We start from the raw sequence: 22,890 nt of genomic DNA, 5'->3' as shown, positions 1-22,890 counted from the left end.
GACAAAATATGTAAATCTGGCTGTACCAATAAATGCGCCTGATGTATGTTGATTATTTAAAAAAAACATGTAAAATATTAAATATTTTTTATCATCCTTGAAATTAGGTTTCGTTTTGGAATGCTTTTCGAAAGCTGAAGGGAAGAGGGGTACCCAAGGGCTTTGGAAATCCTTGAAAGTTTGATTGAAATAACATTTTTACTTTCATAAAACATGCCATTTCTTTTTGAAAAAGGTTTAGGCGCCTTGAAAATGTTTTTATCTGTTGTTGAATAAGCTGCAAGAAGCGTCAGCAGTGGTAATAGTGATTTAAGTGTGATTCTTTTAGATTTGACATTCTAACATTGTTAGTCTGGAAAATGTAAGCAGCTGGAAAAAAATTATCTTTACAGATACAGCCACAAATTGTTGGAACAGAGGGTCGCCCTGACACCCTGAGTTAGAAAGACCCTCCCCCCCTCCCATTAATAACCCAATAAGGCATAATTACAATGTCCTGTGTGGGTGTGTGCATGACATCATCAAGAAAGGTGAATGGGATCATCCATGCATGCACAACCACATGTTCATTGTGTGTGTGTGTTAACCCACCCACAGGGTGATGGAGCACCCCTGTCTCCCTCCCTCCAGGACCTCTGAGGCCCCAGCACAGATCCACGTCACATCCACGCACCCATGACCCCCATCTTCCACACACGTCCACCGGGGTCACGAATGACCAATCTTATCCCCCGTGTCTGTTTTCCCCTGATAGACCCACCACCACCTCCCCCGTAGCATACTATAAGCCCCTCTCCCTATTGAAGTCCTGCAGACAGGAAACAGGTCATCTCTCACTGTTGTCTGCGGGGCTGGACTGTTGCCCCTGGGGCCTGTCCCTGTGAAGCTGGGCTTGTGGGGAGGGATTCGTACCCCCTCCCTCTCACATGGCTCCCAGATGAGCCGCCTTTGTCTCCGTGCAGATTCGACAGGACCCCACAGCCTAGTGAGGCATCTACTCACACTGACCAGGCCTCAGAGCGGGGCATTACATGGTCATGCTGCTGTTAAACACAAACAACTGTGCCCTGCACTGGGCGAGAGACAGGGGGAGAGAGATGAGGCCGTTTTTCTGTTGAAAGAACCTCGCTCCAGTGTGTTAAAAGTGTACAAAACGGAAAACAAATATACTTAAATATATTTATTTGAATTGGTTGTAAACATGAACAGTTCCAAGTCTGTGAGAATCGTGACAATTTCCCAGTGGTTATGGTCCAACAAAAAATAAAAATGTCAGCTCTTTTGGAAAGATTCAAATGCCTCCTGATTATGGAGCAGGGGATTCAGGAGTGTGTCTGTGTGTAAGTCTGTGTCTTTCAGCCTTCAGTTCCTCCAGCAGGCCCATGAGGAAGCGGGTGTGTGCCGCCTGGCACTCCCTCACCGCCTGGCACACCCCTGCCACCTCCTTCTCCACCCCCAGGATCGTCTCCACGTCCTCTACCACGCAAACCAGCCGAGGGTCTGCCCAGCTGGATGTCAGCGTCTGGAGGGAGTAGGTTTCCAGGGCCTGGGCCAGTCTGTAGCCCAGGGATGGAGCCTGGTGTTGGGCCTGGGGCAGCAGCATGGGCACCCCCCTCTCCAGGTGGTAGCAGCCCAGCAGGCAGCTCAGCAGGCAGGTGCAGGCCTCCAGGAAGGGCAGGTCCCTGACCTCCGACCCCAGCTCCTCCAGGGCACAATCTCCTGCCTCGGCGCTGCGTTGCAGCTCCTCCCTCAGCGTTGCTATGGGGACCAGGTCCAGGGCGCTGCACCCGTGTCTGTCTCTCTGCTGTAGCAGGGTGGAGCCTGTGGGGAAGGGGGGGGGGGGGGGCACAGACAACCTTTTAAGCTAGTAAGTGACATCAGGATGTAGAAATATAAAGTAAAAAATATATATTCTAATGTTGATTACATCTGAGTGCATGTAAATGCTGAAAAGCTGATGGCTGGAAGGCGATGTTGCTGAATGACAGATCTACAAGGGTTAGGGTTAATTAGGCCTAGCAGCCTCCAGCCAGCGCAACATCGGTGATAATATCATGACACACGAGCGCGCTGACAAGCAGCCAAGTTAAGCAGCAACATTAGCAAATAAGGCGGAATTGTACGGGTCACTGGAAGGACGTCGCAACAAATATGAATAGGGTACATGTGCGCACGCACACACACACGCACACACACACACAGAGCGGAACATCTGTTTACCCAGTGGGCGACAGTGCCAGGGTTTTAGCTCACTTTAGTGTTAAGTCAAGTTGACATGTTTAACAGACTGACTCATGGGTCACTTGGTGTTTGTGTAAACTCTACTAAGAGCTAGTGACCTGATGGAGCCCTGTTTTAACACACACTTACGTAACACGGCAGACGAGACGATTACCATGCGACAGTTCTTCCTGCAGGTCATCAGGCTTCTCAATCAACAACATTCATCTCAATCGACCACATCTCATGATCGCCTCAATGTTTGCTACGGTCACTTAAACTTGATGTGCAAACTCATCAGCACTATTGACTTTGTATATATTATTATGCTGTTGCCGTTTTATTTTATTTTTTATTTGTGAGTGCAATATTTGTAATTGTATACACTTTTTGCCATTTGCTGCTTATATCTCAAAGCTAGTTGCTTTTTTGGGCCCATTAGATACTCTCTAGTCTAATAATTAGGCTTGTCAAGTCATGTTTACTCGAGGAGTTTTGGGGGCGTTGTGGGGGTTGAGTTTAATTAGCATATTTGATTATGTTGGCTTTTGCCAATTAGCTTAGGTCAAGCCAACGCCCATTAACAAAAACGCGTGGTATGTTTGTTTACTGTAAAGTTGCTACTATGTGGATGCCAATTACACTAAACAAAGTATTAATAAGACAACCGAAAATGGAAACATAATTGATTCGTTTAACTTGGAGTACGCGCATGATGGAAATGAAAGAATGTACAAGATTCCCCAACACCGTAGTCTGCAGTGAAATCCGGGTAAGTTTAATATCTATCTGTTCTGTTTAGGGACTGTGTGATCATCTAGCTAGCGCTTGGCTGCGTGTTCATGTTTTTTTCTGTTGCTGTTATTTGCAAAACATGCAGAGAATTGGCAGCCATGCGTTTGTATACCTTCCTTAACCAAATTGTTACCAAACGCACTATTTGGTAGTTAGCTAGTTATTTGGAAAGCCGATGTCTATGGTTGGGGGTGGAGTTATCAGCTATTGTTCCCACCCCAACACATGCCTGTCAGGAGTGTAAACAAGTTTTAAAATCTTTCATGGGTATTTTCTCCGTTAGTTTATTTAAAGGCTACCAACATTGAATTAAGCATATCTTCTTCCAGATTTCAATGTAGGCTACGATACGTCATTTGAAAGTTTACAATCTGCACTTTCTTACTCTCTTAACAAAAACTGAAAAATGACCATGACCTACTTGCGGACCAAAACGCCAGCACCAGTCCCAGTAGTAACAGCTCACTAAAACAGTACTGCGCATAGTGGGACAGCACAGCATAGCATCACAGCCTCACAGTACAACACAGCCCAACCTAACATCGTGGTCTCTCTGACTCGTTTCGTTTACGCATGGCATTGCAAGAAGCCAGACCACTTTTGATAAACATGTTCTGTCTGCTAGCCTGCTCTGGCGGGGAAGAGAAGCCGCTAACAGTGGCGGTTGGGCCCACGCACACTCACAGTGCAGGCTGGGTCGAGCCCTCTGTTTGTTCTCAGACGGCCTATTTCTGTGGCAAACAGCACTGGAGGGCACTTGACTGCTCAACCCCGCAAATGTCCCTGCCACTTGTGAACCAGCCCCCTCCTCTCCCCTCCCCTCCAGCTGACATGTAAGTGTAGGCTGCTGCTGAGCAGCCTTCGACCTTAAAACAGGGGATGTTGACCATTCAACAGAGCGCTCTCTCACCCCGGAGACTGTTTGAGGCGGGAGATTTGTTTAGGCGGTCAGCTACACCTCGCTCGTGGTCGTGTCACCAAAGCAACGACCAACCTAAACATCGTGTCGGGAGAAATGCCCTCAGCACTCGAGAATATGAACTTGTGAAAGGCTTTCGAGTTATTTCTTTCCACCCTCAGTCTCCACCACACACACACACACACACACTATTGTGTGTCCTGCTCTGCCACTTTGGTGCTCGCGTGAAAGAGCCCTCGGAGAGGTCACCCTCTCTGCCTACCTTTCAGCGCGTCGGGCTGGAGTGGCAAGGGCGACATCTGCATAAATGGTGGCGTTAATCTACATAAACTTTTACATTAGCAGGGAGACGTGCAATGGCGGGGTCAGTGCTGGGGCAGTGGTCAAGGACGTAAGCGCACTGAACAGATCAAAGTTGCTCTGGAGAGGCTGAATGTGAAAGTGAGGGAGAGAGAGACAGAGGGAGGGAGACAAAAGTGAGAGGTGGAAGAGTCGTTGATGATCAACCACTCTCATGCTGTACAGATTTAGCCTTGCCTTCAGGCCTATTGAGCGTGCAGCGTTTGTTATAAGTGACCCCAACTAGCCCAACACCCCCACCCCTCCTCTCCACCTTGAGAGACTCCGACAAGGGACACGTAGCCTGAGCAAAGTTTCAACGCTGTTCAGACACAATGGCACTTTTTAAAAATCTCTCCCCTCCAAAAAAAGCCTTGAAGTGAGGCTTTCACACGAGGATGTTTTCTTCCCTAACTGACATTGTCTGTGGCTGCCATTGAGGTGTCCAACCTTGGGTTGTACATGTGCCGTGTAGAGATACTTGGGGCCTTCGTGATTGGAGGATGATTTTTTTTTCTTGCACTGGAGAGAAGGACAACATTTTCAATGGCTTGCCTACCTGTCTGTCTGTTTCAGTCTCAACATGGATGAGGTATTCAGCTGTTGCCTTGTCATTTACAATACAAACAATGGGTTCAGTACACACTGGTTAGAGACAAACATGTCCATGCCCTTTATTACATTACATTTAGCAGACGCTCTTATCCAGAGCGACTTACAGTAAGTACAGGGACATTCCCCCGAGACAAGTAGGGTGAAGTGCCTTGCCCAAGGACGCAACGTCATTTCGCACGGCCGGGAATCGAACCAGCGACCTTCTGATTACTAGCCCGATTCTCTAACCGCTCAGCCACCTGACTCCTTTACATAAACACATCCCACACACAGTTGTGTTTTGCGAGTGGCCATGGTATGATATTGGCTGGAGTGATTGATGTCAGTTCAGGTATTGGCGCAAGGTGTCAGATATGCTGCACTGGAGAAAAAAATCTAACACCTGGGGGATTACATGTGAGCAGGGGTAATTACGCTACAGTATGCCGTGTGTGTGTGTACAGCCAGGCTCAGACACACTCTGAAGGGGTAGAGCGGGGGAATTCATATGCCGCACGAATGCTACTGCAGCCTGAGACACACACGCGCGCACACACACAGTGCATAGCGCACAGCCCTATGGCCTTTAGAGGGCAGGCTTAGACAAGAAATACAAAAGTGAGAGTGGAGGAGGGGAGAAGCCGAACGAGGGAGAGGAGGGCATGGCTCCATCCCCCTCTTCAGCTCTCTCTCTCTCTCTCTTTCTCTCTCTCGCTCCCTCTCTCGTCTAGAGCTGCAGCAGAAGCAGACAGACTGCAGCTACACAGCAACAGAAAACAGCTCTCTCGCTCTCTCTCTCCATCCCCAGATCCCCCACTCTGCCTGACAGAGTGTGTGAACTGCAGCCAGGGGCACAGCATCGCACATCCAGAGGGAGCTCGCTACCAGGAGAGGTGAAAAAAAAACTGAAAAAAAAACTAAAACACCAGCCAAGACAACACCACACCACTCCTGCACGGTAACAAAAACAGAAAAACAAAGAGTGAGTCTCCACAGCATTCTGCACACGCCACACGGCTACCTCTCTTCCAACCTGCCTTCCCTCGATTCCAGACCTCCCTTCCATAGCACAAAGAAGGACTCCCCTTTCCCCCCTCCTGTTTCTCCCTTCCTTCTGCCACTAGGGGTGTAACAATATATCGTGTAACAATATATCGTGTAACAATATCGCAATACAAATATTTTACAATATCGTATCGTAGAGTTATGGCAAAATGTTTACAATATGACGTCCGTTTGATCCTATTGGTTGAGCTACCAGCACGCAACCTACTCTGCACCTACGTCATGCGTGCATTCACAGAAATCTCTTGAACTTAGTTCACAAAATTGTATGTACAACAAAGAAATATTTAGATTTTTTTTTTATGATTCGGAAATAAATCTGTTATCAGTTTCATCTAAAATTGTGTTCAAAATATCGTGATACGTATTGTATCGTACACCCAGTATCGTGATACGCATTGTATCGTATACCCAGTATCGTGATACGTATCGTATCGTGAGCTGAGTGTATCGTTACACTCCTATCCGCCACACAAAAGGGCTCTTCCTGTCCTCTTCGCCTTGCCTCCTCTCAAACTGCCCCGACGACGCGGATCGACGCAGGCTCAGGGAAAAGCAACATGGAGATCATCAATTGACTTGTTGTGCGTGAAAAGATGGGTGTTTTTTTCTTTTTTTTTCTCCCCCATCTTCATTCATATGGACAGTAGCTATATCTGATAAGATGAGTAAGGGGATGTGTTTATGGGTGGGCGAGGCTATGAGCTAGAAGGTGTGGAGGCCTGGTCAGGCGTTCTGTAGCCCGGACACCGGGCAGACATGAGATTACAGGCGGATTAGCGCCCGGAGGGTGCACTGCCACTGGCTGGGGGGATTTATGTAATTCTCTTCCCCCCCCGCCAACCGACCGAGGGAAAGAAGCAGGCATCCGCAACCCAGACAAAGACCCACACAGCCACGGGAACACACAATGTACGAGTCGTGCGGCCATTACTGGATCTCGGTGAAATTGGGCGACGCGCTCTGCCCTTGGATAGTAAACAGTAGCGATTTACGTCGAGTGTGCCCTCGCTACCGTAGTTCTTTCTCTCGCTCCCCGTCCAACATATCAACGCCCTACAGGTACATGCAGAGAGGGAAAGTATGCAGCTGTATCCATGTACCTCACACAACAGCCTCCTTGGACAAAAGTCTTTTTGAGGGTCAGCCTTAGTGAAGGCCTTGGCGGCGTCTCCTCTCCAAAGCGAAGTTCAATGGTGTTACAACCCCCCCCCCCCCCACACACACACACACACACAGGGGAGACTTGCGTTCCTCTCATATGTCTATATACGGTATAATATACAATATTATATAAGGTAGTACCTGCTGTATTTGCGAAGATACTGCGCAGAAAGGCCATTATGAAAGAGCCTGACTGATGGAATGGGGTGTTGGGGTGGTAGTGGTCTACCCTTCTCTCACAACTGTCAATCCCCTTTCTAAGTCCCCCTTAGCTAACACAGGCAGCAGAGAAGAGAGAGGAGGAGAGACAGTTAGACAGAGACGAAGAGACACCGTGATGGGAGGGAGAGAATGGAGGAGGAGAGGGAGAGGAGACAGAGAGAGAGGCGGGGAGGGACTGGAGAGAGAGAGGGGGGGAGGGGGTGGAGAGGGAGAGCGGGGGGAGGGGGTGGAGAGACAGAGAGAGAAGGGGGGGGGAGGGGGTGGAGAGACAGAGAGAGAGAGGGGGGGTGAGACAGATAGAGGGGAGGAGGGATGGAGGGAGGGAGGGAGGGAGGGAGGAGAGAGAAAGAGAGAGAGAACGTAGGGGAAGAACACACTCCAGCGAGGGAGGCGGTCTAGGGGGACCTTGCTCTTCCTGTAACTCTCAGCTAATGACGTCTTCCGGCGTCACACACACACACACCTCATTGAGATCTGTCAGGGGACTGAGGAGCAGGGGCTGGTGTGTGCGTGTGTGTATACGACTGAAAGAATGAGACTAAGACAAACAAACAGCCGCTCGGGCGACGGAGCAACACACCGACCTCAATGAAACACTTCACAACTAGTTTAGCAAGGAAGGAAAACAGAGTCAAACACTGGGGGGGGGGGGGGGGATGTAGGTAATGTAGCTGTGACTAACCACAGAAGAAGAGTGCAGTGTTGGTGTGGGATTGTGCTGCAGATGTCTCTGAGCGAGGGCTATGGTCGAGGGTGCTGGTGCGCTGGGGCAAGAGGGCTGGTTATGCGTACTAAGGTGGGAGGGGGGGGGGGGGGGGGGGCTGTATAGAGGGGGTTGCCACCAGAGATTAGGGTGCAGGGTGGCGTGGACGGTGACAGCTTGAAGGCTTCTTTTCTTTCCCCCCCGCCCACTCTCTCACACACACACACACACCCTGGAGGACCAACAGCTCCGGGTCATTTTCCATTCCAATCAGGGGAGCCATGGCCCTGTTGCAACATTAAACATTCCCAGTCAAGGAGGAGACAGGGGCACAGACACACAGCCATGGATACACACACACACACACACACACACACACACACACACACACACACACACACACACACACACACACAGGAAAGTAATACTGAAGCTGGCATGCACATAGACCTGCACAAAAACAGGCATGCTCACACACACACACACTCGCGTACTCCGCCCACCACACACACACACAGGGTCATGTGGGCCAGCCTTGAGCGGAGACAGAGAGAGCGAGGCAGAGGCCCAGCCTTGCCCTCAGCCACGATGGCACGCTTCCTCTGCCAGCACCCCAGGGTCGAGGGTGGGGGCCTCGAGCGATCCTCCCACCCTTCCCCTGCCGTCATCCCCCCCCCCTCTCTCCCCCACCTTCCCCTCCAACCGAGGTCATTATCGCGGGGTGAGTATGCTCAGTGCTGAGAGGCCCTGATTGTTTTGCTGTGTTGCCCTCTATGACTGGACCCAGCCTTGGCAGCTCAACTCTGCAGCCTGTCAAGCTGCTGAGGCACACCAATACAGTGTGTGTGTGTGTAGGGGGGGGGGGCAGTCTGCTAAGCATGTAGCCCAGAGGAGTTTAGGCTCTCGTGAAAACCGTCTAGGCTATGCTGTGACAGCAACCCCTTTTTTTTTGTTTGTTTTTTCCTCAGCTGAAAAGCTTACAGTACACTACAGTCTAGTTATTTGGAGATAAAAAATAATAACAATAACAAATCAAACGCGCTCAGGGGCGTCTTCCTGTTCGGAGTCCTGACCCGACTCACAGAGGCAGACCGACAGGAGGACAGACCAAGAGACTGACCTCATTCTCACTGATCCTGGTCCAAAAAGCCAGCCAAGATGCCGAGAAATAGGAAGTCGGTAGACAGGAGTGAGTGGAGGTGAGCAGTGTCGAACAGAGAGCTCTCATCTCGGTCTATTCCCCCCTGTCACAGACTAGGGCCTGGCAGCACCCAGACACCCCAGACGGGCCCAGACGTCTGCAAGACAGAGACACACACACACACACACACGCAAACTTCCACTCTCCCTTCCAATTTTACAAGCAGCCTCCTCCTCTGACCTCTTTTAATTTTCTCCTTTTCTCCCATCGACGCTAAAAAGCCCTCTCTCCGGGACCAAACAATCCCAACCTCATTTATTTTTTGAGGACAGAATATGTACATGTGTTAATGGCGCCGTCGAATCAAATTAACTATAATTAGTCAGACAGGGACTGAGGCAGCAGGCGAGCAACAAGCTAGCCACCTACTGTGGTTAGTCTTGTTCAATGCTGTCTAGGGCTAGTGCACCCACACACACACACACACACACACAACGCCTACAATCCCCATAGCCTTCCACTCTTCGGTTTTCCTTTCTTGGCACGTGTCACACTTGCTTCAAAGTTCCGCGAGCAGCGATTGCACGTGGCGCGCAAACATCTCCGACACGCGCAACTATTTCGGATGTGACAGGTCTCCCACGAAAACCTGTGGAGCCTGACTCTTCCAATCGCTTCAAAAGAGACATCAACAGATGTCTTATGGAGCGGAAGGATAATGTGTCTGGACAGCACCGAAACGGGGGGGGGAGGCGAGAAGGGGGATGATTTTCGAGTTGAGACGTCGAGCATGGGGCAGTGAAATTTCGAGGAGCTAGTGTTAAGTGTGTGTGTGGGGGGGGGGGGGCGCCAGACCTGCGTGCTGCAGGAGCATCTTGGCGATGTCCACGTGTCCGTTGAGCAGCGCGTCGTGCAGCGGGCTGACTCCGCCCACCTGGCTGTTGAGGTGAGGGCTGGGGAAATGGTTCAACAGGGCCTCCACGCATGCGGTGCTGCCATGGTTACAGGCTTCATGTAGGGGGGTCCAACCGGCATGGTCTGAGGGGAAACACACACGTGCACACACATTACCGCGGTTAAGAAAAGTCCTCAAGAAGACCAGGGTACATTTATCATCCTTAAACTCTGCTAAAACTTGGAAAGCAGAGTTGGGAATGCCAATGAGAAGAAAACCTTTTGCCTCCTGTAACAAAACGAAAATATACAATATCACTTTACTTCGACCAAACTAACCCGCTACGACCGCCTTAAGATTAAAAATAAAACAATAAATAAAGTACTCCTCAACTCAATCGGGAAAAATCATGGTGTGACACGACGACATACGGCGAGCATCGTTTCTGTAACCAAAACGCGACCCCGACAAATCCCCCCCGCTGACAAACGCTCCATCCTCGATGAGACCAGGGGCCTCAGCCCTCGAGGACAGGTCTGTGTGTCACGGCACCAGAGCGGGGCTGTCGTCGCAACAGAAAACGATCCACCCCGACTGCACCAGTCTCAGTCTCCACACCTCACCCACCCCCGCACTCCACCGAAGACATTCAGCTACAATTAAGAGCGAAGGGGGAAGAGGCGTTCAATTCACATGCATAAGTGATTCAAATGGGAGGGAGGGACGAAAAGGCGACAGTGACGATTATATCTGCCCTGAGAGGACTCAAAACCAGCCGCTGGAAATATCAGAGGGCGTGTGTTCGCTTGGCAAAGTGGCTGCAAAGCGGAGCCCCGAACCCACCCCGTTTCTCTAAGACACACCCTTTCACATTTCCGTTAAAAGGTTAGCCGCGATGACGCAAACGCCGCCCTTCTTTTTTCGCTTTCGCTTAATCGTCGCCCCCCCCCGTCCCCCCCCCCTGGGCACCCGACGGTGAGCTCGGCGGGAGAGAGAGGACACCTACCTTCAATGTTGACGTCTGTCCCAGGAAGAGCCAGTATCTGAAGAACGGTCTTCACCTGGTTCATCTTGCAGGCTCTGTGGAGGAGGGTCTCCCCTTCGCCAGGACACAAACACACACACGCCCCGACGAATGGACAGACAGGAAAGAGGAGGAGAGGGTAGGAGAGAAAGAGAAATCCCAAATTAGGGTGTGTCCTGTCCTGCCCATTGTCCCCCTCTGCAGCGAACGCACCAATAGCAAGCCGGAAAAATGTCCCCAGCCACCCCACCGCCCCCCCAAAAAAAAGAACAAAAAAGGAAAACTGACCTAAAAAATTGCGACCCTCCAATGAGAATGCGATTCAAGAGCAAGGGGAGAAAACGGGGGGGGGGGGGGGGGGGGATAGAAAGAAGAAACAAAACGTCTCAAAGACAGGCTCTCTCGCCTAACTCTCCCTCTTTTTGGGGACTGCACTTCCCCTTACACCAGGGCTCCACCAAAGTTAACGGCGGGCGCCGGTTGTAGGAATCCCCTTCTCCTGCATTGTTCGTCAGGAGGAAGTTCTGGTCGACAGGCCAGGCACAAAGCCCCCAACAGGATTGTTCACACGTCCAGGGTTCAAAAGCTCCACCGGGCATCAGACGGCAGACCACGTGATATTTAATCAGCAAACCGCCAACACACGGCCACAGAGCGGCTGAAGCCTTTTATTTACACTTTCCATCCCCGCACACACACACCTCCCCCCCTCGCCCTCTTTTTGATACAATATTAAATCAGGAATATATTAGACGGCCAGTACCCCTCTTTTCATGTATGGCTGAACTTCAGAGGGAAGTTAAAGACCAAGCATGAGTGCCTCTGTGCTTGCCAGTATAATACAGAGCTGCAAAGCCCCTAATAAACGCTTTACTAGGTCTCCCCAGGACGTCGCGCTGTGCCCTGGATACACTCCACCAGATAGGGCAGGACAGGGGGAAGAAAGGGAGGGAGGGGAGAGAGGCAGCGGCAGAGAAGGGAGGAGGAAATGTTGCATTTCAAAGCGCGGGGGGGAAAAATATATTGCAAATGCTCCAGTCCTCTTCAACATCCAACGGTTCCTTTCTTCCAAGGAGGTGTCTTTGAGGCGCCAGCGGATGCATTAAATGTCACTCACACCTAACAGAAAGGTTGAAGGGGCGGTGAATGAGGGCTCAGGTTCTCTATCGGTGCAGTAGTTCGAGAAAAAAAAAAAAAGAGGAACATTCGCCTCATTTCACCTTCAGACACAATTCTACCCAAACAATTCTAAAGCAGAGATGAGATTAAGTCACATGTCGTTTCCCTAGGCGCATCCCTCACAAAAATATACATAAAAACAAAAAATCCTATTTGTATTTTAAGCTAAAACATCGCGGTCGCAATGCAAATTCTATCCAACATGGATCCTGGCTCTCTATACGTGTTTGGAAGCACCACTCGTCCCTGCGCCCGGCTCCTCTCGGCTGCCTGGGAGAAGCAGGCAGACAGTGAGAAGTTTCAGTAGGACTGGTGAATAGGATCTGGTCCCCTTGTGTTATGATGCAGAACCATGACCTGAAAGGGAACATCCTCTAGTGTCACTGGACTGGAAAACAAAACTACACTGGAACATATGGCCGACAGCACAGCTTTTTAAGGATTCTCAGAAGACCGAAGAAAATATATTTAAATCCTTCCTGCTGTGTACTTTTCAGAGTAAGAATCTCCTATTTCATTTGTTCTAAAAACAAGTTGTAAATAATAAGAACAAATCAAAATGATGTGTGTGTGTATATATATATATATATATATATATATATATTTAAAAAACTAAACAACTAAAAAACAACGGTACCAAACTGGGAGTGAAGCTGAGCCTTAATGAGGTGTTCTCCTCTGTGGCAGGTCAGTGTGCTACACGGCATATTCTGCCATTACAGGGACTCGAAAACGCTGTGATTAAACACCCCTTCCACAGCACCCCATGTGTACACATCCTCGCAAATGCCAAGGCCAATCCACGCACTGTTAAATCACTTTAATGGCTCCAATTTGGACACAACGCCTCCATTATAGGGGTAATTGCATGCTCAGCATTTACAAGCACCGAAAGGATAAATCCGCTTGTCCTTTTCTATAAATCCCCTAACAATCCCTCCATTTCACACTTTAATAGAAAAGTTAAATGTATGTGTTGCTCTTTATACCCCTGCCTCATTCCCGTCTCGACACTCCTGGTAAGTGTCTCTGGCGAGCTGGACCCAAAAGCTGTTGGCAAAAAGATCCAATAACAATGCTAGTTGTTAGGAATGTGATGGAAAGCAAAGTATTGCCAAGTATTGGTTATTCTGGACCTTAGAAAACACTAAAAACAAGCCACTGCAGCTTAGTTTTATATCCATAAGCTAATTCCAAAATTCTGTAACCTACATTACCCGGCAATTACATGCAAACTTCTTCACGTTTCATCTAGTAAAGCCGCTCAGCTTCTTTTTTTTATATAACTCCCAGAGTCTGTGTGTTTGAGATGGAGTTAGGCCGGTCCTTTCACAGAGGACTTGTTTGAGCTGTCAGAGCAGAGAGATAGCAAAACAGACAACCTGCAGAAGCACTCAGCCCCTCTCAGCTGCTGGGGAGAGAGAGAGAGCTACAAGTGGCCATGAAGCTGGAGATAAGCTGCAAAGAAAGTGGCACATGGGGAAGTACAACTGAACTGTGTGTGTGTGTGTGTGTGTGTGTGTGTGTGTGTGTGTGTGTGTGTATATATATATATATATATATCTGCCTGTGTGTGAGGTTGAGAGTGTGCCAAAGCGGAAGGATGGGAGGGCAAGGCGAGGAGAGGAAAGGATATGCCGATGGTTCATCAAAAATTAATGCCGACTGCATCGGTATAGGGATCACGTAGTGGAAAAACAACACATGCCAACAGCCTTGAGTCTCCTGCCTCTGCCCTCCCCCCTTCCCCCCCCCTCCCTCCCTCCACCACCCCACCCACCCACCACCCCTCGCCTGCTCCCTCCCTCCCCCTCGCCAGAGCGGGGCCTTTCTGATCAGGTGGAGGGGGGAGAGATGAGCCCTGACACCTTGGAGAGTTCACGCCGAGTGCCAAGCCTCTAATTGCAGGAAGTTCCGCGCGCAGTCACTCACTTTCACTGCTCGGCCCTAATTGCTGCATTTAATATTCTTAAACTGGGGATCTGACGACCATTGTGTGTACCTGGCCCTGTTGTTGTTTTGGCCCCATTATTTTTTTTGTGTGTGGCTACATGTATTTATTTACCATCCGGTCTTTATATAAAAAGGTGCATTAGAATTGGGGGGGGGGGGGGGGGGGTGGAGAGGGGACGTGGAATTTCAATGAGAAGCAGGTACGATGGGAGGAGGAGGAGCGGGGCGGGGGCTCGTCTCGCGCTACGCTGCAGCGACAGGAGCCACCGTACAGCTGACTACAGGACTGCGTTGGCATATGCTAATCTCTGTGGTTTTATACATGCATTTCATGCTCTTCATTAAGCTCAAAACGATGACGTGGCTTTCGCGTTCTCCTAAATGATGACCTGGTGCTGTGCATCGGTCCATTAAATCAAATCCGTGATTGTGTGTGTGTGTGTGTGTGTGTGAGTGAGGGAGGGGTGCAGGTCTCACCTGCAGCATTGACTTTCTTCAGACCTCTAGGGATGTTCTCCTTACCCAGGCCTGATCCATTAGCAGGACCGCTCGGCATTCTGGGTAGGGAGAAAAGAAACTCAGTCTGGGGTGCGGGCATGGTGCAGAAGCCTGCATCATGACTCATAACGTCCTTTCTATTATTCAGGAGGATAAAACAATACAGTACCAAGCACCCCGCATGCTTCCCTTATTCAGACTGTGCTGTTCCACCCACGCAATGAACTGAGTTGCAACAATTCTGCGGGCTTACCCCAAATATTTTAATAGACAAGACAAACAAGTGTCACCAATCCTTTTCCAGGGCAGATTTCAAAAACAGAGAATTCAATATATGGGGGGGGGGGGGGGGGGGGGTGAGGAGGAGAAAATAAAAAAAGATTAGGGAGAATAAATAGTGGAAGTGAGTGAAGTCTCTTCAAAGACAGGCCGTGCTAATAGCTGTGTGCTGTCACTAGTGCTATGAGTGGGGAAACGGGACGCGACAAGGACGTCTGATGTGTGTGTGTGCGCGCGCGCGTGTGTTAGACAGAGGGAAGGACACCCCCTTCGTACTACAGGGGGAGATGCTTGTTCCCTGGTAATTGGCTTGTTCAGAGGCAGAGAATGATCTCTGAGCAGTGTGGAATACACGTCCTGTCACATAGCTTGTTATTAGCAGGGACGACTCTGTGAAAGAGATGTGAAGGTGTGTGTGTGTGTGTGTGCACGCTCGTGAAAGAGAGAGAAAATGCCACCTCTCCGCTCAACCCACTTAACCCAAACCTCCCCTGTCGGTATAGGTTGGCATCAGACAGCGCTTGGCAAGTGTGCCCGCTTGCCTCTCTCTCCCAGCGGACCCCTGTAGCGGGGGTAGCATTCTGTCACTCTGGCCTCCCACCATCCCACACCCAAGGGCAGTGTGCGCCACACACACACACACACACTCCACTCCACAAGGAAAGGGTACTGTTGTACATGTGAAGGGTACTTTTCAACTTGATAAGACCGTGTTGAGGGCCAAACACCGCCTTCTTTTAGCAATCGGAAATCCTTTCTTCCTTTCTGAAATCGTTTGTTCCCCTTTATATTTCTCAACATCCTTCATTGTAGTTCTGTGTGCATTTGTGGCATTTGAATGTGACAGACCTTGGACTTCCACAGAAACGACACCCCGATTCTTGTCTGAACTTCCGTGCTTTCCTCCAAATTCTCCTCGAGTTTGATTGACAGTGGTTTCATTAAATAAGCAGAGGGGGCAGGCCCGGCTCGCTGAAGGCGATTGGCCGGGATAGGATTACCGGAACATAACTGTCTGGAAAGTGGCGGGCCGCTCCAAAATTTGAAATTGACATTCCACTGAGCCGTCTCCGTTGCTAGACAATTTTCAGAGGGCCTCATTAACTCACACAACAGGTTTATAGCGGACAAAAACATGTTTTTTTTTACTGAAAAAAATCGTTTGTACCTATTGTACCTTTAGACCAGTGGAATGAAGTGAGATTTCAATCAGACAGAGCTTCTCGCCAGGCCAGCAGCCATGGTAACGAGCAACAAGCTGTCCTTAGAGGACCACACACGCACCTCCCCCCCGTCCTCAGCAGTCATGCTCACACAAAAACACCACCAAATGAGAAGAAACACTGCAAGGTTTCTCTTCCTCGTATATCCAGCTCGATTGGCCTCTTCATAAAACACCTTTCATGCCGTGGGCCCACCTTGATCTCCACGTCTTATTGACATGACTGGTGGTTAAAAATGTACGGGGGAGGGAAAAGGCACTTAAAACGATTTTGCTGGTGAAACGGAGACTCCCGTTGAAGGATTGAAGCGAATTCCATTGAACCTTTAGAAAAGCAGATTGTCTGTAGTGAGTATGTTGATTAAGTTCTCAGGGCTGAAAAGATTGGAAGGGGAGGCCAGGTCTACGAGAGAGCCGCTAGCCTGCAGATGAACCTGCTCTCTGGTGACGGCTGCTCATCTCCCAGCCAGGGCAGGAGTGATGGGAGCACAGCCAGCCAGGGCAGGCCAGCGGGAAGCTGCCCAGTATGGGGCGTGGGCATGGGCGAGGAGGCGAAGGGGGTCTGGGCAATCTGTCTGCCAGCCGGCTGTCGGGACCAGTCTCTGGCTCTCTAACCTCTCGCTGTAACCCTCCTGACAGCCCTCTCTCAGACTGATATTGAAAAACCGGGATATGCCCCCATGCTTATTCCCCCCCACACACACCGTCCAACCTCTCTCTTCCCCTCTTTCACTTCCATCCCCCCCCCTCGCCTTCCTGCTGTGTTCTTCATTCTTTCTAACCCTTACACTCACAGCACCTTTTCTTTAACCTTTCCTTTGTTTTCTTATCATCTGCTGTAAGCCGAGCCGTGATGTGTGTGTTTTAAGCATCTGCACGGGAAGGGGGGGGGGAGCAGACAGAAACGGGAGAAGACAGGACGACAGACAGACAGGAAGAAAGAAAGAGACAGACACGAGCGGGAACAGTGGGCCCAGCCCTCAGACAGATGGTGCTTGTACTGACCCTGGTGTGGAGCCCTGGTTGCTGCAGCTGTGTGCGGGGGGTTCAGACCCGGGCCGCGGGCCCCTGCCGTCTGTCCTGGGGACCCTGGGACCACCTGGTCTGTTCCTACACAACTTCCTCAGAGCAGGCAGGTAGGAAGACACCTGTCAGCACACGCACACACGAGTAGATTGCTTGTTATAGCTGGTGTGTCTCTGTGTGTGTTGGCTGGTTCAAGCTGATCAGGACATATTAGGATGCTACAAGAGGAGATGCGATACCAAGAGATGGACAGTAGGAATGACCCCTCAACAACAGAGTTGTGCAGAGTTCAAGGAAGTGACATCCAGTGGTGGGACGTACCACTTTCCTCAGAGAGAGGGGCTCCACCCCCAGGGGTAGCCCGTGCCTACAGCAGACGTTCCGGAAGATGGCGTCAGCAGTGAGCATCTTCAGCCTGCTGGAGGGCATCCTGGGAACGAGCGCCGTGAGGACGTCAGGTGACAGGTCTGGCGAGGAAAAACAAACCAATGGAGACGTTACTCCACACAACAAAAAACACTTTGCCTCGTTTGTCATCGTCATTTAAAAACACAAATAAACCAAAAGAGAAAATACGATAGGACTCCGATAGGGATCTCTATTCAAATCAAGAGCGATGTGTTTGCGTGCTTGTGTCCCGTGTCTCAGGTGACGCACCCTGGCAGAGGATGGCGATGTGTTCGGCCAGGTCATCCAGGCCCTTCTCCACCAGGCAGCGGTTGAGCTTGTAGTGCTCCCCGCACCAGTACTCCACCACGGCTGATAGCATGTCCTGGAGGCCCAGCACCAACTTCTGCCTCCTGTCCCACTCCAGGGAGTCCTCCTGTGGGCGACACAGTGGAGAAGCGGATGAGAGGACCATGGTTGAAGAAGGGGGAACTATGTGACTCCAGCAAGGCTGCTGTGTCCAGCAGTGAGGGGGTGTCTGTGAAGGGAGGTTTACCTGGCTGGCGGACAGCTCCCACACGGACGCCTGGACCAGAAACTGGGCTAGCTGCTTGACCGACCGCGAGCCCAGCGTGGAACGCTCCCACACATTCCAGAAGCTTCCATAGAGCACTGAGGAGCGCTGGCCTCCTGACTCTCTGAGAGGAGTTGAAGAGTGCTTTATTAGACGCTGTGATGAATAGCACTGGCCAGTGATTGGACATGCGCTTTCTTTAGTAAAACCTTCTTAAAAATGTGCTAGGAAGAAAACGTAGGCGTAAAAAAAAAAAAAAATGTGCTAGGCAGAAAACTTCCCTGTCAGACAGGTTACCTTGTGTTAGCAGAGGAAAGTTCACACTGGAACAACTTCAGCACAAACGCCTGCAGGTTGCCATGAAAGCCCAGCAACTCAGGGGAGGCGGGGCTGGGGAGTGAGTGACAGGTGGCCTCACCGGACATGCTGTACCTGATGAAACAACCCCTCAAGGAAAACAAGAGTAGGAGAGGGGGGGGGGGCTGATATTAGAGGTCATTACAACACACAGTCTGACACGATGTCCAAAATAGAAGTAAATACATGTTTAGGGGACATAAAGAACATGTATGTGCCGGACATGTCTGAACTTGTGTGCTAACGCAGCTAGCGTGCTAACGTAGCTAGCATGTACCTCAGGGATGAGTCCACCATGGCCCAGAGCCCTCTCTTACACTGGGGACACTGCAGCAGCTGGCTGAAGTACTTGGTGTTGGTGGCCGAGCCCCAGGAAGGATTGTTCCTCAGGAGTTTGTGGAGAACGTTCCAGAAGGTGCAGAGGAAGTAAGGTGTAGCCTCCCCCTGTACAGAACAGATGTTAGACCAGGATGCCACTGGGGAACTCAACTCAGAGATCATGTCAGAAGCTGTATATCCTGTCAACTGGCTGAAAACTACAAATACACACACACAACATCTCCTTATTTCTACATGTGAATTTCCACAAGGTGAAGTTCACAAGGACTGGACCAGTAAACTAGTGTGTCCAGTAGCGCTGGGGCCTGTTGAACGAAGGGAAGGGCTGAGAGAGCGAGAGAGAGAGAGAGAGAGAGAGAGAGAGCGAGAGAGAGAGAGAGAGAGAGCGAGAGAGAGAGAGAGAGAGAGAGAGAGAGAGAGAGAGAGAGAGAGCGAGAGAGCGAGAGAGAGAGAGAGGGCTTCTACCTGCAGAGCGTGCTGCATCAGAGAGGTGAGGAGCAGCGCCGGAGGGAGACGACCAGGAAACACGGAGCTCTGGATCTCCTCTAAGGCCTGCGTGAAGAACCCGCACTCTGTCAGACTCCTCACGTTACTGAAGTCCGCCGCCACGGCCTAGTCAGAGAGAGAGAGGGGTGTGGGGAGAGATATCAGGAGAAAATATATACACCGGTACAAAACGTTAGGTGAAAGGAAGAGAACGAAGAATGGCATGGAGTGAAAAGGGTAATGAGACCAGAGGTAATGTTCTCTCTAGGTTCGTGATGTCACCTTGGTTACTGTCACTTATTGGCCTTGTGAATATGGAGGTAAGACGGTCTAAAAAAAAAAAACGACATGACCGTTCATAATGGCAATCTTCGAAAAGAATCCACTTGGGTAAGCGTGGACAGGACAGAAGAGACCACCCTTAATAGGTCTGCCAATCATTCCTCACAAATCAAGTGACAGCACCGGTTTAATCAGGTGACCCGGATATGATGTGTCCTTGCTTGGTATGTCGCTTTCCTATCGGAGTGGGCTGACACAAAGGAAATTGAATGACCTGATCTTCCTGACGAATCGCATGTTCATTTTTACAATCGTGTAACCTCATGGCAGATGTATTAATATGCTCGGAGCGGATGGACACACCTGTGAGTGGGGCGTAGGGTGGTGGTAGTTTAGGAACTCTGGGAAGACTAGTCTTTTCCTTCGCTGTAGAAGAAGAAAAAGAAATACCCGGTAAATGAAAGAAAAGGTTATATACTGTATGCAGGTAGGGTGGCCATTACAACAATGGCATCTGGAAATGCTACATCCTCCTGCATTTTGATTTCCTTTCAAACGACAACTGGATTCGTAAAAAGTCTTGCACGCCTGAACACAAAGCGATTTTAAAAAGGGAGCAATTCCCCACCTCCAATTTAAAAATGTAGTCCTTAAGGGCCATCTCCAGCTCGGAAGACACTTCAGCAATGTTCCCTTCTGACTCCAGGGCAGGATCTTCTTCTGTCAAGGGTGAACCCATATCTGAACATGGGTCCTGTGTGGGAGACACAAACCCTTTTTAGCACCTTGTTTGGTTCACACACCTGATTTAACTAGCTTAATTGTATTTAAAGAAGCAGGTGCCTATCTGTTGTTTACTATGGACATTATGATCCACAGTGATTGACAAACACCCTCAACGAATGAAACACATGGGGGGGAGGGGAGAAATACATTCATATTTTGTTGTCATTTACCCCAAACAGATGCTGGGCTACGTGAGTTAACGGGTAACACGGTGCACTGTTAGACTTGGCATGTTCTGAAACTGGCTTGGCCAACACGTGTGTGATGATGGTGTGAGGCAGAGGAGGATGTGTGTACACACAGGCCTTCCCCGATTCCAGGATTCTAGGAGACAGAAACAAATATGTGTGTGTCTTCAATTTCATGTCAAAGATTTGTTTTTTGGTTTGTGTTTTTTGACATATAATTGTTGATTATTTCAGTTTCCAATACTGTTGTATTGCATGGGACTCCTCACCTCTTAAACTTGCCTTTGCGATCTGGTTCATCAATCATTAGGAGAACACTCCACCCATCAAATGCCCCAGCTGAGGTCCCACTGGCCACCTTCTCCCGCCACATTCGGACCGGGTTTGAGGCCCCGGGGGTCCAGGAGACGACATCCAGCTCATAGGGCTCCTCCGGCAGCCATGAACCCTTCTTCACACTCTCCAACACATACTCTGGGGTCACTATCCAGATGCCTGGAAGAAAGAACAGAGAAAGTTCCGGAAACAAAAGAACAGGAGAAATAAACCATGTTCTTTCGAAACGGAAGCCTCAACATCGTTATTGTCACTCACCTTCTGCACAAGCAGCCAGGAACTTCTCACTGGCGAGTGCGTCAGTGACTATTAGATGGGTGATGATGCCTTGTTTATAGACCTAGAAGATAAATAAGCCCACTAAAACTATGGATAATACATACACAAACCAAGAACACAAGTTTGAGGGTTGTTATCGCTAAGGTAAGTAGCTCTCCTCTGTGAATAACGTCAGTCAAGCCCCAAGCATTTTGCCTAGGGACTGAGCACAGTGATAACACAAGAAGCTTGGTAAAACCTAGGCTAACTGAATGGTTTTGCTTTTCTATGCCATGTTATAGGAGGGTAAGGGTTAACTTCCCATCATGTACCCCTGGGACAGCATGGAGACTACAGTACTGTAACTATAATAAGAGGCAATTGAGGGCAAAGATAAAATTACAGTGTCAAAAATACATCTCAGCATTGGAAAACCAATTAGGGTCATTCTTCAGGGCTAATCACCCACTGTTCATATTTCACTGAATGAACTGTTTGACAGGTGTGACCCAGCATTCTCAATGACAGTCTTTATCATCTACCAAGAAAGGAGATGGATAAGGCAGTACACCTGGGACAAAGGTACTCGCGATTAATGAACGTGGTTGTGTAATGCTTGATGTGTAGGGACAATGTGTTACACTAGGCTGGAATGTAGGAACTATTTAGTGTACTTATCCATGTAAAACGTGCACACACAGAGACAGAAAGCCATTGGGTTTCCAACTGTTGTTGTCAACACTACTTACAGATCCACCAATGTACTTTCCACCCAGTTTCTGGATTCCAATGATTAGTTTGCCTTTCTTCTGGGGTATATCCATTCCAGACATTTGGAAAACATGCTTTTTGTCCACCATTCTGTTCGACGTAGCCGTTACAGCCAACTGTAGCCAGCCATCTAACTAACTACTAACTGATCAGAATGACTTAAAATGTGCGTGCGACCTAGATTCTAAATCATTCATGTTTTCACGACATACATTGATTTTGACACAAACTCGAGACTAAGAAAGGGTGTCAAATGCTTGCTTTGTCGTTGGCTACCTCTTTTGCATCTGTCAGCTGATCTGATGTCCGGCAACAATAATAGCGCCAAAATTCTGAACCCTTCGATTAGACCTGCCAGTCGATACAAAGTTTTTAACACGCATCCGTCGCTATTTATTTTCTACACGGATCGAAAAAAATCGCATGTGTATATAATTTCATTTTATGTATAATGAAGTATATTGCTTATTGTAAAAGCAATTCGAAACAGGACAGATTTCCACCCACGTTGACAGGAACATATTGTTGTGTAGCCTTCCGGGGGTGAAACTTGGAAATCTCATCTCAAATACCTAATAATGAATCCCTTTAATGTTTAAAGTAACGTATAATAATTGTATTATTAATATATTTAAACACATTTTATAACACCGTAACGAACACAAATACACGTTAACGTTGGAGTGCTGACAAATATGAATACGTTTCCCCTTTATCTTCTGATATTGGACTTTTCCAGTATGCGGAAGTAATGTAGAGGTTGTTTCCGGGTGGTTGTTAGAGACGCTTTCTGTTGTGCAGGGAGGCGAGTTCACTGGTTAAATTGTATCAAGATATCAGGTTTGAGTATTGACTGTGAACAAACGTGCGCTCTTTTTGAGAGGTGTG

General features: G+C 49.2%; 1 protein-coding gene across 1 annotated transcript; it reads right to left on the bottom strand.

Moving 5' to 3' along the window:
* Nucleotides 1-1,197: 1,197 nt before the first annotated feature.
* Nucleotides 1,198-22,415, bottom strand: slf1 (SMC5-SMC6 complex localization factor 1). The gene is made up of 17 exons (XM_067231362.1): nucleotides 21,981-22,415; nucleotides 21,232-21,313; nucleotides 20,907-21,132; nucleotides 20,620-20,773; nucleotides 20,292-20,417; nucleotides 20,027-20,089; nucleotides 19,361-19,507; nucleotides 18,834-19,000; nucleotides 18,497-18,631; nucleotides 18,182-18,323; nucleotides 17,896-18,061; nucleotides 17,560-17,705; nucleotides 17,218-17,360; nucleotides 14,691-14,770; nucleotides 11,064-11,156; nucleotides 10,018-10,200; nucleotides 1,198-1,821 (listed from the first exon to the last, which is right to left on the bottom strand). The coding sequence occupies exons 1-17, from the start codon at nucleotides 22,089-22,091 to the stop codon at nucleotides 1,307-1,309; spliced, it is 2,679 nt and encodes an 892-aa protein (XP_067087463.1). The 5' UTR covers nucleotides 22,092-22,415; the 3' UTR covers nucleotides 1,198-1,306.
* Between the last annotated feature and the right edge of the window lie 475 nt (nucleotides 22,416-22,890).

The sequence above is a fragment of the Osmerus mordax genome, chromosome 28 (assembly GCF_038355195.1).
Source record: "Osmerus mordax isolate fOsmMor3 chromosome 28, fOsmMor3.pri, whole genome shotgun sequence".
Taxonomy (NCBI): domain Eukaryota; kingdom Metazoa; phylum Chordata; class Actinopteri; order Osmeriformes; family Osmeridae; genus Osmerus; species Osmerus mordax.
This window is presented reverse-complemented; position numbering and strand designations above follow the sequence as displayed.

What these genes read in the sequence shown, in the direction of transcription:
- slf1 (XM_067231362.1), bottom strand. Translation starts at nt 22,091, where the DNA reads ATGGTGGACAAAAAGCATGTTTTCCAAATGTCTGGAATGGATATACCC. An exon ending in CCCTCTCTCTGAGGAAAGTG is followed by an intron (nt 17,361 to 17,559) that starts GTACGTCCCACC and finishes GTGTGCTGACAG; the next exon opens with GTGTCTTCCTACCTGCCTGC. An exon ending in AACCAGGGCTCCACACCAGG is followed by an intron (nt 14,771 to 17,217) that starts GTCAGTACAAGC and finishes CTCCCTACCCAG; the next exon opens with AATGCCGAGCGGTCCTGCTA.